Source organism: Thamnophis sirtalis, unplaced genomic scaffold, assembly GCF_051295495.1.
Source record: "Thamnophis sirtalis isolate CommonGarterSnake01/CBP01778 unplaced genomic scaffold, rThaSir2_p1.2 scaffold_6, whole genome shotgun sequence".
NCBI lineage: Eukaryota > Metazoa > Chordata > Lepidosauria > Squamata > Natricidae > Thamnophis > Thamnophis sirtalis.
Genome location: NW_028261386.1, coordinates 20149037 through 20165545, shown reverse-complemented (window position 1 = coordinate 20165545; position 16509 = coordinate 20149037). Strand labels below are relative to the sequence as shown.

The following is a 16509-nucleotide window of genomic DNA, read 5'->3' as shown; positions in this document are numbered from 1 at the left end:
CACTTCATCGATACTGTGGGTTATTGCTATTTAACACAGACATGCACTCACGTTGCTTATTACTGAAATAAACCTAAAAGACCACAAGAATCTTTTCTAAAAGGAAGCTTTGATTCTTAGCACACTTTTTAAGCAGAAGGCTTTCCCCCCTCAGTTCTCCAAAGCTAACTCACCAGAAATTCACTAGACCAGGGGAGTTCAACCTTGGCAACTTTAAGACTTGAAGCTCGCTAGGGAATCCCGGGAGCTGAAGTCCATTCATCTTAAAGTGCCAAGGTTGGACACCCCTGCAGTAGACTATAATCTTCTTTGCGTAGAGATTGCAAATGTGGCAATTTTATCCCCCAGCATCCATTACTCTTTTGTGGTCAGGGCTGGAAGGTGTCGGCTAATACTTGTGTGGCCCATGGGTAGGATCTGACACATGATGTGGTGAAAATGCTTGTTTCACAATTGCAGCCACTCTCCCTGGTGTGCTGTTGTTGCTGCTGCTTCTGCTGCTACAAAACCCAGCCATCTGCCTTCCAACCATCTCTGGCCAGGTGAGAACAGCGCAGTGGCTTCTCCAAGGCAGCACCATCAGCATCAGGAAGGGGGTGCAATGTCTCTTAAGCTCAGTGGCTGTATGGGCTGATTTATCTATGCATTGATTAAATGTCTGTTCCACCCATCTCACCTGGAGGTGACTCTAAGTGGCTTACAATAGAGTAAAAACAATAGAATAAAACAGTAAGATATTAAAATAATAAATATTAACATTAAAATTGAAAGAGAGCTAAGGAAGGGAGCAAGGTGTAAATGGGGTGGAGGTAGAATCCCTCAGTCCATTAGCCACCTCCAGTATCTCTCTCTTTTTGTATCTCTGTCTTTATCTCTCTCTGCATCTCTCTCTGTCTCTGTCTCTCTCTCTGTATCTCTGTCTCTCTCTGTCTCTGTATCTCTGTCTCTCTCTCTGTCTCTCTCTCTGTCTGTCTCTGTCTCTGTATTTCTGCATCCCTCTCTGTCTCTGTATCTGTATCTCTCTCTCTGTATCTCTGTATCTTTCTCTGTCTCTGTCTCTCTCTGTGTGTGTATCTCTGTATCTTTCTCTGTCTGTCTGTCTGTCTATCTGTCTGTCTGTCTGTCTGTCTGTCTGTCTCTCTCTCTCTCTCTCTCTCTGTGTATATGTGTGTGTATCTCTGTATCTTTGTCTCTGTCTGTCTCTCTGTCTCTCTCTCTCATACACAAACACCCACACAGAGTTTTCTGCATTCACATAACTTCGAACAATAAATTAACTAAAGACTGGTCCTAATTCTGAATACAAATATCCATGAGTACCATCCACGAGCAAGAAACCTAGTAAACTTGTCCTCCCTGGTCAGAGCAAAATTTTACCTATCTTTACAGGGCCTGAATCCCAGACATCTCCTTTTTATAAAATAAAGTTACTGTAGTAATCCAATTGGGATAACCTCCTGGTACTCTTATCTCATTTTACATATTCCCATAAGTAAGAAAAAAACTTCAAGAGCAGCAGAGATGCTTCAGCTGGATCGGGTCTTTTTTTGTTATAGTTGCTCTTGGATCCTCTCGTGAACTTCTAAGGTCAGCAGTTAAACTTAGCTGAGCTCACCACTCAAGTTTGAGTTCGGACAATACCTAGAGCCCTGGTTAAGGAAGGTAAACTTACAAACTGAAGGTGTCTCCCAGGTAAGGCACTTCTGTTTAGCTACGGTATAATCCAGGGTCCAAATTGGATATCACATTATAGAATATAATTCTTTATTGACTAAGTGTGATTGGACACACAAGGAATTTGTCTTTGGTGCATATGCTCTTAGTGTACATAAAAGAAAAATAAAATAGAATACATTCATCAAGAATCATAAAATACAACACCTAGTGATAGTCATAGGTTATTAATAAGCAATCAAATGATGATTAGGGGATTGGAGACTAAAACATATGAAGAATGGTTGCAGGAACTGGGTATGTCTAGTTTAATGAAAAGAAGGACTAGGGGAGACAGGATAGCAGTCTTCCAATATCTCAGGGGAAGCCACAAAGAAGAGGGAGTCAAACTATTCTCCAAGGCACCTGAGGATAGAACAAGAAGCAATGGGTGGAAACTAATCAAGGAGAGAAGCAACTTAGAACTGAGGAGAAATTTCCTGACAGTTAGAACAATTAATCAGTGGAACAGTTTGCCTTCAGAAGTTGTGAATGCCCCAACACTGGAAGTCTTTAAGAAGATGTTGGATAGACATTTGTCTGAAATGGTATGGGGTTTCCTGCCTAGGCAGGGGTTGGACTAGAAGACCTCCAAGGTCCCTTCCAACTCTGCTATTGTATTAAATTATACTAGGAAACAAATAAAACAATATAAAATTTAAAAATACAAGCAACATGGTTATAGTTATAAGTGGAAAGAAATAGGTACTAGGAAAGAGATGGGTACTAGGAAGGAAGAGAAGAATAATAGTAATACAGTCTTAGAAGATAATTTGACAGTGTTGTGAGAATTAGTTGCTTAGCAGAGTGATGGCATTCAGGGGAAAAACTTTCTGTGTGTCTTTATAATTTATATTATCACTGCTTTCCCACACCACACCCCTAACCTTCTTGCTGAATTAATTCATTTTTCTGTTCGCATGATGTGTTTGTTACCCAGTTGAAAGAGTTCCTCAATCACTCTGGGAAGATTTCTGTTTTTTAGCTGAATATATGTTTGAAAGGAACTAATATTGTATTCTCGACACTATTCAAATTGGACTGCCTTTTTATAGAGAAGGGGCGGAAATAGCCTGAGGTCTACATAAACACTGCAATTCCTAATGTTTGGAGACTTTCATAATTCCATAACTCTTGATTCCACAGAAATAAAGTAAAGCACGGAGCATGTAAGCAGCTTGAATTTATATCATGTATGCCTCCTGTCAAATTTGGAATGTTTTTGTGGCGTATAAAACTGTCTAACCGACTAGGTCTCTCTTTTGTTTTCTAGATTTCTTCTCCAGCCCTCGGCCAGTGCCTGCACAAACCCCTCTGAGCTACACAGATCAGCCTTGCTTTGTGCCCCTGCCAGACACCCTTTTTGATAGTGGTGGTAGCAACCTTCTTCCCAGCCCGTCCAATGCCTTGCTTCCCACAGGCTCTGCCAGTTCGCCTAACTTGAGCAGCCCTCGTCTTCAGGTGTGCAAGGTTGATGGGCATCTGTTTCTCCAATCCTCCACCCTAGGTTTTGATTTACCCTGTTTCCCCGAAAATAAGACCGCCCCGGATAATAAGCCCAATCGGGCTTTTGAGCGCATGCGCTAAAATAAGCCCTCCCCTGAAAATAAGCCCCCCTCAAAAATATTGCAACCCAGCAGCAGCCATGAGGTGACCACGCTTGGTGCCTCCTGCATCTCAAAAATAATAAGACCTCCCCGAAAATAAGGCCAAGTGCTTATTTCGGTGGTCAAAAGAAAATAAGACTCTGTCTTATTTTCGGAGAAACATGATAGATTTGGGGCCTGTTCTCTCCTTTTGTATTTTTCTGCCCTTTCCAACTCAGTCTGGGTTCAGCCTACAGTTCCTGCTGTATCCAGACTTTAAGAGGGAGACATTTGCCCATTTGCAGGAATTCTCAGTATAAATTGAATATGGAATAATAAACAGATTCATGTGCAAAGTGTTATTTGGGCAGGGAAAATAAGTTGAACATCAAGGATCAATTCTTGCCTATCACATCCCTAGTAATGAGGTGGAGTACAATAGCAGTAGCAGTTAAACTTATATACCGCTTCATAGGGCTTTCAGCCCTCTCTAAGCGGTTTACAGAGTCAGCATATTGCCCCCAACAACAATCCGGGTCCTCATTTTACCCACCTCGGAAGGATGGAAGGCTGAGTCAACCCTGAGCCGGTGAGATTTGAACAGTCGAACTGCAGAACTGCAATCAGCTGAAGTAGCCTGCAGTGCTGCATTTAACCACTGCGCCACCTTGGCTCCTGTACAACAGAGTATATAAAGTGGCAACATTTTGGTGATCTAAATATGAATAAACCACCCCACTATTATTTCCCACTTGTAAGATTCAGATCCACAATGCTGCAGGATTTAGCTCAAAAATTGCCAGCGGTTATTCTATTTTACTTCATTTGGCTGATTTTACAACGATCCAAATCAGGAGAGTTATTCTAAGTGCTAAATAAACTTGCAAAGGCCAAAGCATTTCAGATAGAGCAGTTTGGGTTTCTATAGGTCAGATAGAATTTGGAGCCTTCCTCTTTTTGACTTTCTGCCACTTTTCCCTTTCTCTGGTTGGCTGCCCACTTCAACAATGAGATGGGAGGATATGTTAATTAACCTTTTTTGTTGTTGCTGCTGCAGCCTCTTTCTCCTCTCTTTTCTTTTTCAGTCTGCAGGTGGCTGCCCAGCTCAGCTTGGTTCACCTGGTGCCTTCCTCAGCCCTGAGATCCCTCCCGTTCCTTCCCCCTCAACCTCCCCCAACAATTTTGGTCCTGATCGCAAGCAGAAGCCCCTGCTTCCCTACACACTCCCCAACAAATGGCTCAGCCTTGACCACTATGGATCTTACTGTCCTGCCTCCCTGCCCAGAGCCCCTTTGCTCGGCCAACAGCCAGTTGGCCCACCACTGTCAGCCCCTTGCTCCAAGTTCCACTACCCATCTGCCCCTCTCTTTTCTTGTCCTAATTCCCCATCCCTCTCCACAGCCTGTTTTCCCCCAAATATACCATGTTACAATTTAGACTTGCCATCTGGATACCATTCTCCCTTCAATGCATCACATCTGCTCCCTAGTCTGCCAATTTCTGGCCTGGCCAGAGGACAGCCCCCATCTGGAAGTGACAGGCCCAAGACCAAGGGGGCAACGGTCAAGAACAAGAGATCCCCAAGACTTCCTGTCTCCCCACTTGCTGCAACAATATCTGACCAATGTCTGACAGAGCTGCTGAGCACAGGTAGGAATACGAGGCAAAATATTTCCTGAGGGGATTTGCCAGGCTGAGAATGCATTGGGATTAAGACTGCAAAGTCTAATTAAAGAATGACTTGCATTCAAAAAGATCTTATTTTCATTTTACTTAATAGCAATTAGACTTATATACCGCTTCATAGGGCTTTCAGCCCCCTCTAAGCGGTTTACAGAGTCAGCATATTGCCCCCAACAACAATCCGGGTCCTCATTTTACCCACCTCGGAAGGATGGAAGGCTGAGTCAACCCTGAGCCGGTGAGATTTGAACAGCAGTCAGCTGAAGTAGCCTGCAGTGCTGCATTTAACCACTGCGCCACCTCTGCTCTGATAGCATGTTCAGACTAGTTTAAAGCATTGGATGAAATCCAGATTTAGACATACACTATATTGCCAAAAGCATTCGCTCACCTGCCTTTACTCGCATATGAATTTACTGTAAGTGACATCCCATTCCTAATCCATAGGGTTCAATATGACGTCGGTCCCCCCTTTGCAGCTATAACAGCTTTAACTCTTCTGGGAAGGCTGCCCACAAGGCTTAGAAGTGTGTTTGTGGGAATTTTTGACCATTCTTCCAGAAGTGCATTTGTGAGGTCACACACTGATGTTGGACGAGTTTACGTAGCCTACCACTTCATGGCTGAGTTGCTGTCGTTCCCAAATACTTCCATGTTCTTATAATACAGCTGACAGTTGACTGTGGAATATTTAGGAGTGAGGAAATTTCACGAATGGATTTGTTGCACAGGTGGCATCCTATCACAGTTCCACGCTGGAATTCACTGAGCTCCTGAGAGCGACCCATTCTTTCACCAATGTTTATAAAAACAGTCTGCATGCCTAGGTACTTGATTTTATACACCTGTGGCCATGGAAGTAGCAATAGCAATAGCAGTTAGACTTATATACCGCTTCATAGGGCTTTCAGCCCTCTCTAAGCGGTTTACAGAGTCAGCATATTGCCCCCAACAACAATCCAGGTCCTCATTTTACCCACCTCGGAAGGATGGAAGGCTGAGTCAACCCTGAGCCGGTGAGATTTGAACAGCCGAACTGCAGAACTGCAGTCAGCTGAAGTAGCCTGCAGTGCTGCATTTAACCACTGCGCCACCTCGGCTCTTCAAGTAATTGGAACACCTGATTCTGATTATTTGGATGGGTGAGTGAATACTTTTGGCAATATAGTGTATTTAAAGGAGATTTGACATGAATCATGCAACATTGAATATCAAGTAGATATCACTGAATCCAAGCATGAGCCTGAATCTACTTCATTAGATTCCATTAATTAAGCATGAACCTGAACTATTCTATTAGAAGGACGCGGTGGCTCAGTGGCTAAGACACTGAGCTTGTTGATCAGAAAGGTTGGCAGTTTGGTGGTTCGAATTCCTAGTGCTGTATAACGGAGTGAGCTCCCATTACTTGTCCCAGCTTCTGCCAGCCTAGCAGTTCAAACGCATGTAAAAATGTAAGTAGAAAAATAGGAATCACCTTTGGTGGGAAGGTAACAGCGTTCCATGCGCCTTTGACCTTTAGTCATGCTGGCCACATGACCACAGAGACGTCTTCAGACAGTGCTGGCTCTTTGGCTTTGAAATGCCCCCTAGAATCGGGAATGACTAGCACATATGTGCGAGGGGAACCTTTACCTTTAAGGGAGATTTGACATGAACCATGCAACATTTAATATCAAGTAGATATCACTGAATATAAGCATGATCCTGAATCTATTCCATTATTGTTATTATTATGTATAAAAGCACAGATGGTAAATATGTTTTGAGAAAAGATGTTGCATTAAATTGTGCTGGAAAAGAAAGAGTAGATATCCTCTTCTAAGATCTATATTGCATGCATTTTGCTTGTTTTTTTTTTAAAAAAAAATGGTTGGCATGCAAACTTATTAGTTACCAAAAATGACATTTCTCATATACCAATCCATGCACCATTTCTTTAGCTGGCCACAGTCCTGTTCCCTTTATATGTTTAGGAGGTTGCCAAGACATGTTTCATTCAGTTCTACAAATAAGTCAACAATTCAAACAGAAACCTTTTGGGTTTTGGACTATTAGTAGCCTAAGTCCTATTGAGAATTTTGGAGACCATAGAAGCAATGCATTTGGAAGGTACTGGGTATACTTTAAAATGATTTGGAAATACTGTTTTATACTGCATTTGAGCAAGGCATCTCTTTTAATGAATAATAAAGAGACGCTGGGCTTATATGAAAGCATCCAAATCATTTCTTTCAAATCATGGTCAAAGCATGCACGGACCTAAATTGCTTATTCTTTTCAAAGACTAAATCCTATTGAACTTACATTTCTATTGCATACTGCCAAAACAGTACAGACCTATAGTAGTTTACAAAAGAGTTAACAAAAACATGCAGAAGTTAAAAATGAATTAAAGCAACCAATAACTAATCAGTGTTAGGAATACAAGGATAAATGCATTATTAATAAGATTAGTTCTGAATAGCATATTGAACTTTCATTTTTTATTCTATTTGCATACTGTCAAATCAGTTCTGACATAGTGGTTTACAAAAGAGTGCAATAAATATAAAACAGTACATATAAATGAATTAAATCAACCGATAAGTTCCAAGAACTCAAAGAAAAGTGTATCATTAATAACATTACTTCTGAGTAGACATGTAGAAGATTGCAATCTTTCTCTGATTCTGAACTATTTTTACAAGTAATAGATCGATTTGACTGGTTAGTGTACTGGTTACCACTTCAGCCAGTGAATTTATAGGAGAAGCGATTTAAATTGTAGATGACTCCTCTGCATGTTTTATAGATTATATTTTGTGTCAGTCAAAGGAGTGCAAAGTCCTGAAATTGACTAGCCCATCTCTGCATGTAATTGAAAGTATAATGGAAAGTATAATGGAAAGTATAATGGAAAGTATAATGGCTCTTGTACTTCTGTAGCCTGGTAGCAGAGAATTCTGTTTCTAATGGCAGCTCCTCCCAGATGTCAGGCTTGCCAGTTAGCGCAGACAAATAGCGCATCCAGGAGCACAAGCTCTATTTGTATTGTAAGGTTACATTAACTGAATCTTGCAGGTGTGAAAGTACTCCTCTCTCTCCCCCCTCCCCTACCTCTGCAGAAGAAACTAGGGAGGGTCCTTTCTGAGAACTTTGCCATGCCCACATTCCTTCTGCAGACTCATCTGCCTCTTACTTGTCCATTGCCTAATCTGCTGCTCTTCCTCCTGTTTCCCAAAGTCATTTCCACCTTCCATTATACCCGGGCAGTCTTGGCTCTTCCCTCCCTCTCTTCAAGGAGGGTTTGGGGAACTTTACAGCTGTCACACGGCTCTCCTTAGTCAAACCTTGTTCTGTTCTCCATCTCCAGCTTTTGACAGCTGCATCTTTGACTGAACAAATTAAAAAAAAAACCAAACAAAGAAAAAACAAAACCCTAACACTTTCTGCCACCTAGCACTTGAACAATTGACTAGTCGAACCAAAGTTAAAAAGCATTCTTTTAAAAGTTCAGCTCACTGTGTGCTTAACAGATTAACAGAGTTGGAAGGGACTTTATAGATCATCTAGTCCAACCCCCTGCTCAAACAGGAGACCCTACACCATTTCTGACAAATGGCAATCCAACCTCTTCTTAAAAATCTTGAGTGATGACTTCTGAAGGCAACTTCTGTTCCATTGGTTGATTGTTCTCACTGTCAGAAAGTTACTCCTTATTTCCAGGCTGAATCTCTCCTTGGTCAGTTTCCATTCATTATTCCTTGTCTGGCCTTCAGGTGCTTTGGAAAATTGCTTGATCCCCCCTCTCTCTGTGGCAGCCCCTCAAATATTGGAACACTGGTATCATTTCCACTCACCACCACTGAGCCAAGGTGGCGCAGTGGTTAAATGCAGCACTGCAGGCTACTGCTAGATCAGCAGGTCAGCGGTTCAAATCTCACCGGCTCAGGGTTGACTCAGCCTTCCATCCTTCCGAGGTGGGTAAAATGAGGACCCAGATTGTTGGGGGCAATATGCTGACTCTCTGTAAACCGCTTAGAGAGGCCTGAAAGGCCTATGAAGCGGTATATAAGTCTACTGCTATTGCTATTGCTATTTCTCTGCTGGTCCTTCTCTTCACTAGCCTAGCAATGCCCAGCTCCTTTAACTGTTCTTCATATGTTTTAGTCTCCAGTCCCTTAATCATACTGGTTGCTCTTCTCTGCACTTTTTCTAGTCTCTCAACATCTTTTTTATAGCGTGGTGACCAAAACTGGATGCAGTACTCTAGGTGTGGTCCTGCTAGGGCTTTATAGAGTGGTATTAGTAACTCACTTGATCTTGATTGTATGTGATAGAAAAGAAAAAAAGGGAAAACATAATTGTGCATGCAATAAGGAGACAGTTGTGTTACCGTTGGAAGATCGTTTCCATGTGGTGGAAGATTAACAGATTAACAGAATGAGAGTTGGAAGGGACCTTGGAGATCTTCTAGCCCAACCTCCCTGTTCAGGCAGGAAACCTTATACCATTTCAGACAAATGGTTTCCAACCTCTTCTTAAAAACCTCCAGTGTTGGAACATTCACAACTTCTGGAGGCCAGTTGTTCCACTGATTAATTGTTCTAACTGTCAGGACTGAGATTTGAGTAGAGGAAAGCACCAGTCACATCCCCTAGATTAGAATGGGACATTTAAAAGTGAGTGGGAAGCAGGGTAGCCCACACCTGTTTTCACAGCACAATGAAGATGAATGTGAGGGAAGCATGATTTCCTAATAGCTTGGGAGGAATATGGCAAAACAGCTGTATGGATGTGCCCTAGTGGTCAATGGAGAGACCAAAAGAAAAATCTTTTAGACTTTTGGTGGAACACAACAAGCTTCTCTAGACTCTAGCTAAAACATTAAAAAGTGGTGTATAAATCCTCATCCTCATCTATATGTTGGACAGTTTTGTCTAGTGGTTAAGGCACCACGCTAGAAAGCTGGAGACCGTGAGTTCTAGTCTTGCTTTACTTATGAAAGCCAGCTGGGTGACTTTGGGCCAGTCGCTCTCCCTCAGCCCAACTCATTTCACAGATCTGCTGTTGTGGGAAAAATAGGAAGAGGGAGGAGGAAGATGAATATGTTTGCCACTTTGAATTATTTGTAAAAATAATAAAAGGTGGGATACAAATAAATGAATAAAATGTTTTTATCCTGTTTTTCAGGCCGTTATTGCCTTTCAACTGGGCACATATGTTAAAAATAATAGTTCCCATCATCGGATTTAAGAATGAGCGCACACAGAGTAAAAAGGAAAGAGAGACCATCTCTTGAAATCCAGAACAAAATAACAAAATTGCATGCCAATGATCCATTTATTTTTGGATTGTTAGCTGTTCCTGGTCTTAGTTGGGTAACGGTAATCTTTGGCAATGGACCATTCTCCATTTCAGATCTGTAGCCCTAATAAAGTAAAAAGATTTGAGTCAGGATCCCTTCAGGTTCATTCTTTGGACGTACGGCAAAAGTAGAGGAATAATTTTCTTTTTCTAGGATGTTATTTTGACTTCCTTGTCTAACATATGGACCTGCTATTCCATATGAGGTCTCCCCTCCAAGTACTAATGAGGCCTAACCCTGCTTAGCTTTCAAGCCCAGACAAGGTCAGACAGATGTTGCTGCCTGCTGAAAAAGCTGTAACCAGTAGCTATGTGACAGAGGGATAAAGCAAGATTTGTTTCTTTCCTGATGTACAGGTGCTCCACAACAGGGGGGGGGGAATCCATCAAGATGCCCCTTCCCCGTTATCCAAGAAAACATTAGCATCTTTCTTTCAGTAACCCAGAAAGACCTTCAGAGAAATAAAAGGCTAGCCCCATCTCTAACTAAGCTTCATGCACACATGCTGTTCATGGGGACAAGATTCCATTTGGAAGAGAGCCCTCCCTCCTTAACTATAGATCAGCTGCACTAGAGTTAAAGCATCCTGAGCACTCATTAAATTTGAAAGCACTGTTTGGTTGGATTCACACGACATATTAACCTAGGTTAAAATGAAATTGGGCGGTTTTTAGTTCAGCATAATGTGGGAGTGCAGGTGTCAGGATGCTGTGTGAATCCGATCATTCATTCAGCATGGTTTATCTGCTGCACCGTCACATCTTACATGAATGCAGGGATTGGACTTTCTTGTCCTTGGTTTAGGCTTATGCAGCTTGTGTAAACCTTACTGTAGTCTATAAATGGGTTGACTTAATTTTACCTCTTTTTACAGCAAAAACAGAACCTAGTTTAGAGGACCTGGCTGCTCCCAGCCACACCGTGGCTGCCACAGCACCTGAGACCCTGGTAGGTGTTGGTGAGAGAATGAATCTTTTTTTGGGGGGGGAGTGTTTTTGGGTTTGGAAAAAGGTTAAGATAAAGTGCTTCTAAAACTGGAAGGAATGGAGTTGTATCTCACCTGGACAGTTTGGGATTTGAAACTTGGGATTTCAGGAGAAAGTGAAAAACCCTGGTTGATGTCTGAAGTGTCTGAAATGGTGTAGGGTTTCCTACCTAGGCAGGGGGTTGGACTAGAAGACCTCCATGGTCCCATCCAACTCTGTTATTCTATTCTATGTCGGAGGATATCATGTTAGACAGTTGGAGGGGAAACTGCCCTAACCATGGGTGAAATGAACCAACATACATCCCACACCTAGATTGCCAATACTAGCTTTTATTAGAGGAGAAATTGTAACGGAAGAATGGTAGCACTTCATAGACAGAAAGTCCCAGGTTGTCCAGCTTCTTTTCTCCACTGGTGACTGGACTCATCATCTTCCTCTGGGAAGTTCATCAACAGAGCTGGAAGCAGATATCAACTCGCTGCTTGTCCCAAAAAACTGCTATTCCCAAGTACTACATACCAGTGGGGGGGTTTCCACTTTTTTTACTACTGGTTCGCTGGTGTGCACATTGCACATGCATGATGCTTCTGCACATCTGCAGAAGTGTCTGGGTGGGTGGGCAGAGCTTCCCGCCACTGCCACTTCGGGTTCGCCCGATCCGGGCCGAACTGGCAGAAACCCACCTCTGCTGTATACTGTTTCCGACGCTGGAAATTCCATTCCTGGCTGTTTAGAAATCAGGACTATAGCTAATAGATTTCTCTTCCATTAATCTGTTCTCCTTTCTAGAGTAATTTTTAGTATCTGGTGGCAGAAGGTTCCATGGACACTCCTATGCTTAATGTTCCCTTATACGGTGCTAACTGTTTTTTCCCTTCCTTTCTGAAGCGCAACACATTTGGTGATGAACCCGTCAGCTTTTTGCCCCGAATAACAGAGCTCAGCCCTCAGCTGTCCCCCATCTCCAGCCCTTCGCAGTCCATTGCAACCACAGCATCAACAGGTTCATTGCTTGTCCCCAAGATGGAACGCCTCTCCCCCACTCCTACTTGTGGTGAGTCATTAGAAACCAGCATCTACAACAGTGTTCCCAGAATCCCCCAGCCAACTGGCTGAGGAATTCTGGGAGTTGAAGTCCACAGGACTTAAAGTCGCCAAGGTTGAGAAACACTGATCTACAATCAACCAGTAGTTCTATCTATTCTGGACAGTGTTCTGCCTGAATATATGTTCCATAGAAGTCTGTGAATGCTCAGTAGCAATCAATAATTGTATGTTTTCTTCTGTCCTCCCCACCCCCCCCAGCGGCCAATAACCAAAGAATGACACAGGGACCTCCTGTCTTCCTTGAGGGGCTAGTTTCATCCCCTCTCTATGCAAGCCAATCTAGGGCAGAACCAAGCAAGGTAAGATCATGTTCCCTCAGATCCTATTAACCCTGTCAAACCCAGAAATTAGTGAATTGTGAAGCAATAATAAACTCATAAGGGAGAGCACCAAGGACCCCTCATTAGTAAAACCCTCTGATTTATCGCAGCTTATTTTTCATATGCTTCATTGGTCTGTGGCATTTTCCTTGCTGGCCTCTAGACGGTTTTTAGAAATACATGCATAAAATCACTCATTAGGGATGGAACTCGTAAAAAAAAACACAGCTTGTGACTGTGTCAAAGAACAAAGGGGCAACCTGAAAATGAAACTGCCTCCTTGTACCCTGTTCGAAATGCTCAGCTTCCAAGGCAGTAGAAACCTAAAAATCCTATCAATATTTTTGTTTTAAAGCCCTATTTGATCAGTCCTACAAGAAAACAGTTTAGCGGCTTTTTCCTTTGTTTTTTTCCTATGGAAACCTAGCAGGAAATGCATTCCAGTTATATGACCATTTGATACCAGATTTTGGCAATGTGATTCAGGAGCTACATACAGGTAGTCCTCAACTTACAACCATTCACTTAGTGACTTTCAAAGTTACAACAGCACTGAAAAAAGATGTTTTAGCACCTGTCCTCACACTTACGACCATCATAGCCACCCTATGTTCATTTTATCAAAACAATACAGCTGGTATGTATTTGGAAGAGTTGCAGCATCCTGGGCTCACGTTTGCCATTTGAGACCTTCCCAGCCAGCTTCTGACAAGCAAAGTCAATTGGGGTGGTGCTGATTCACTTAATGACCATAAGATTAATTTAACAACTTCAGTGATTTGCTTAACTTTTGGCAGGAAAGGTTGTAAAATTGAGCACACTCACCTAACATCCACACTGGTTAGCAATGGAAATTCTAGTCCCATTTGAACATCTAAGTTTTACACTGAAAATTCCCTTCTTCCCTCCCAGACTGAGAGCCGCAGAATCATCCACATTTCTGCAGAGCAGAAACGCCGTTTTAACATCAAACTGGGGTTTGACACATTACATGGCCTAGTGAGCACTCTGAGTGCCCAGCCCAGCCTTAAGGTGAGTGCTGATCGGCCGTTCTTGATCTTTGCCAGTTTCCTCAACAGAGGCCACAAAATTACCCTTGCAGTTCTTGACGCCATTTTGGAGAATCTTCTTCTCTGGTCTTGTCAGCCATCCTTAATCTGAAGGATGAGTTCTGCACGCTTTGTAATCCACAGCTGGCAGGCAAAGCAGATGTTATAGGAGCTGTGTGTGTGTGGAGGCTGCCGGGCCAGGGAAGCTGTCCAAACACATTTTTCCTCCCTTCCTTCACCCCACTATGCAGATCAGCAAGGCCACAACCCTGCAGAAAACAGCAGAATACATCTGCAAGCTGCAGCAGGAACGCGCTACCCTGCAGGATGAAACCCAGCGCCTGCGGGATCAAATTGAGGAGCTGAACGTTTCCATCAAGTAGGCCTGCTGGGAGGACCACTGGCTTTCTTTGGCAAAGAAAGTGATTTGGGTGTCTTTTGGTTGCTGACATGGAGCTCTGGCATGGCCAATTGGGCATACAGTAAAGGGTGGGAGCCACAGGCCAGAGGCCGTGGAGATGGTAGCACCTGGCTTATGTGTGAAATCCAGGCTTCTCCCTAACTTGTCATTCTTCTTCTTTAGCCTCTGCCAGCAGCAGTTGCCTGACACGGGGGTGCCCATCACCCGCCAGCGTTTTGACCAGATGCGACATATGTTTGACGAATATGTCCGCTTGTGCACCTTACAGAATTGGAAGTTCTGGGTTGTATCCTTTGGGGAGGAGGCTGCTTGCACTCCTGAAAGGGAATCTGCATTGTCCAGAATAAAAGTTCTCTGAAATTGCCAATGGTTCAAGTATTTCTTGCAATGATTCAAGTATTCCTTGTGCAAGGCACAGATGACAGCAGGGTATCTAATTTGCCACCTAGCAAAGGTAGCAGAGAGAGAGAGAGAAAAAAACCCCCCAAAGCTGGCTCCTTAACTGTTCCTCCTTCATCAGTTCAGCATCATCATGCGGCCTCTCTTTGAGTCCTTCAACGGGATGGTCTCTACCAGCAGCCTAGAAAGCCTCAGTCAGACATCTTTGGCCTGGCTGGAACAATACTGTTCACTTCCGTCACTGCGACCCAGTGAGTCATTGACTTCCTTTTCGTTTTCAGTTAGGATGGTTCTGGGTGCAAAGGACAGTTTAACGTTTAAACTTTAATCCAGTATGGAGTTGTTCAGTTGTTATTTGTTCTAATGTTCTATATAGTTCTATTAGTTGGTTGGATACCTGTGCTTCACTATGGAACTATTTGATTGGGCTTGAAACATTGACAATTAAAGCTTGAACATTAATGAGTAGTTACGATCGGCCTCTCCTCTCCCCTTCTCTCCTAAGGGCTTGCCTCACAGAAGCCTCTCCTCTTCTCTCCTATCCACCTTCTCTCCCTCAGGCTTGCCCCACAGAGGCCTTTTCTATCTTATCCCCTTCTCTCCCTCAGCCTGGCCCCATTGATCCTCATCCCAGCCCACAGGCCAGATGAGTCATGTGCTGCCCATGCCCAAGTGGCAGTTGGAACAGAGTTCTTTTCAGGTGGGGAGGGAGAGTAGAACATCTAATTCCTTAGCATCATAGCATGTTAAAAATAATATAAGAAATACTAATGCTCTGATGGTCATTTCAAAAAATCCTTTCTAAGGGGCACCTAGAAGCTAAGAGGAACATACGTGCCAAATTTCAAGTTTGTAGGCTTTACGGTTCTGGAGATTTCGTGGTGACGCATAAGTGGTTTTCACTTTTATATATATAGATTATAGTTGTAATGATAGGATTTCACCTTCTTCTTTGATTTTGTACCTTTTCTTTTTGTTATGATATGTCAGTTCTTTTCTCAAAGAAAAAATGTTTATTAGCAATGCTGGCTGAGGAATTCTGGGAGTTGAAGTTCATACGTCTTAAAGGTGCCAAGGTTGAGAAACACCGCTATAAAGCATAGGTGGATTCAGAAAGCATGTAACAGGATATACAGAATAAAAGAATGAAGACGGTATCTATGTGAAGGTTTATAACATGAGTACAAGTGTGTGTTTCATACCACTTGTGCATTATGTGGTGCTATTTCTTTGGAGAGAAGTATTGCTGTACTTTGCTCTGGCAAGAGTCAATATTTCTGTTCCCTAAGGAAGCCTATCAGAGCAAAGGAGCGGAAACAGTTTTAGAGTTGTCTTGTGATTTTATACTCTCCGCACATTTTTTCCCCTTAGCTGTACTGAGCTCCCTTCGCCAGCTGAGTGTTTCGACTTCAATCCTGACCAACCCATCTGGCATCCCAGAACAGGCTACTCAAGCAGTGACAGGAACAAGTACCATCGATGGCTCTTCCTAGCCCCAAAATGGGATGCTAACCAGAGAATGACAGCTGCCAGAGGATTCTTTCATCCCTTCAGAAAAGCTACATTTATGAAACAACTGATTGATTGGTTCTCTGCAAGAAGCTTATAGAAGAAGCCTCTCCTGTGTTGACTTTTTTGCCAAAGTTTCTCTAACTCAAAAGCCATCTGAACCAGCCTTCTCTCTCAACCTGGCCCATGAAACAGAAGTGATTAAACTATAAGATCTGTGTGATCTGTGTGCTTTCTCTTGTTAGGCTTAGCTGACACTTCCAGTTTATACATTTCTGATTCATATACTGTAGGTGTGGATCTTCAGTCCTCCATAGTACTTTTTCTGGCTTCAGTTCAAAGTCTTAGAATGACTGTAGATCAGGGGTGGGTTCCTGCCAGTT

At 42.9% G+C, this 16509-nt stretch overlaps 1 protein-coding gene across 1 annotated transcript in view; it reads left to right on the top strand.

Annotated features, from left to right (window-relative positions):
* MLXIPL (MLX interacting protein like) overlaps positions 1-16344 on the top strand; it is a 61108-nt gene extending 44764 nt beyond the window's left edge. The window contains exons 8-17 of the mRNA XM_087717332.1: positions 2987-3174; positions 4385-4949; positions 11207-11280; positions 12210-12375; positions 12627-12727; positions 13661-13780; positions 14049-14176; positions 14381-14504; positions 14739-14868; positions 15989-16344. Coding sequence (XP_087573458.1) covers positions 2987-3174; positions 4385-4949; positions 11207-11280; positions 12210-12375; positions 12627-12727; positions 13661-13780; positions 14049-14176; positions 14381-14504; positions 14739-14868; positions 15989-16110 — 1718 coding nt within the window. The 3' untranslated portion in view covers positions 16111-16344. The remainder of the gene's footprint in view (positions 1-2986; positions 3175-4384; positions 4950-11206; positions 11281-12209; positions 12376-12626; positions 12728-13660; positions 13781-14048; positions 14177-14380; positions 14505-14738; positions 14869-15988) is intronic.
* The last annotated feature ends 165 nt before the right edge of the window (positions 16345-16509 follow it).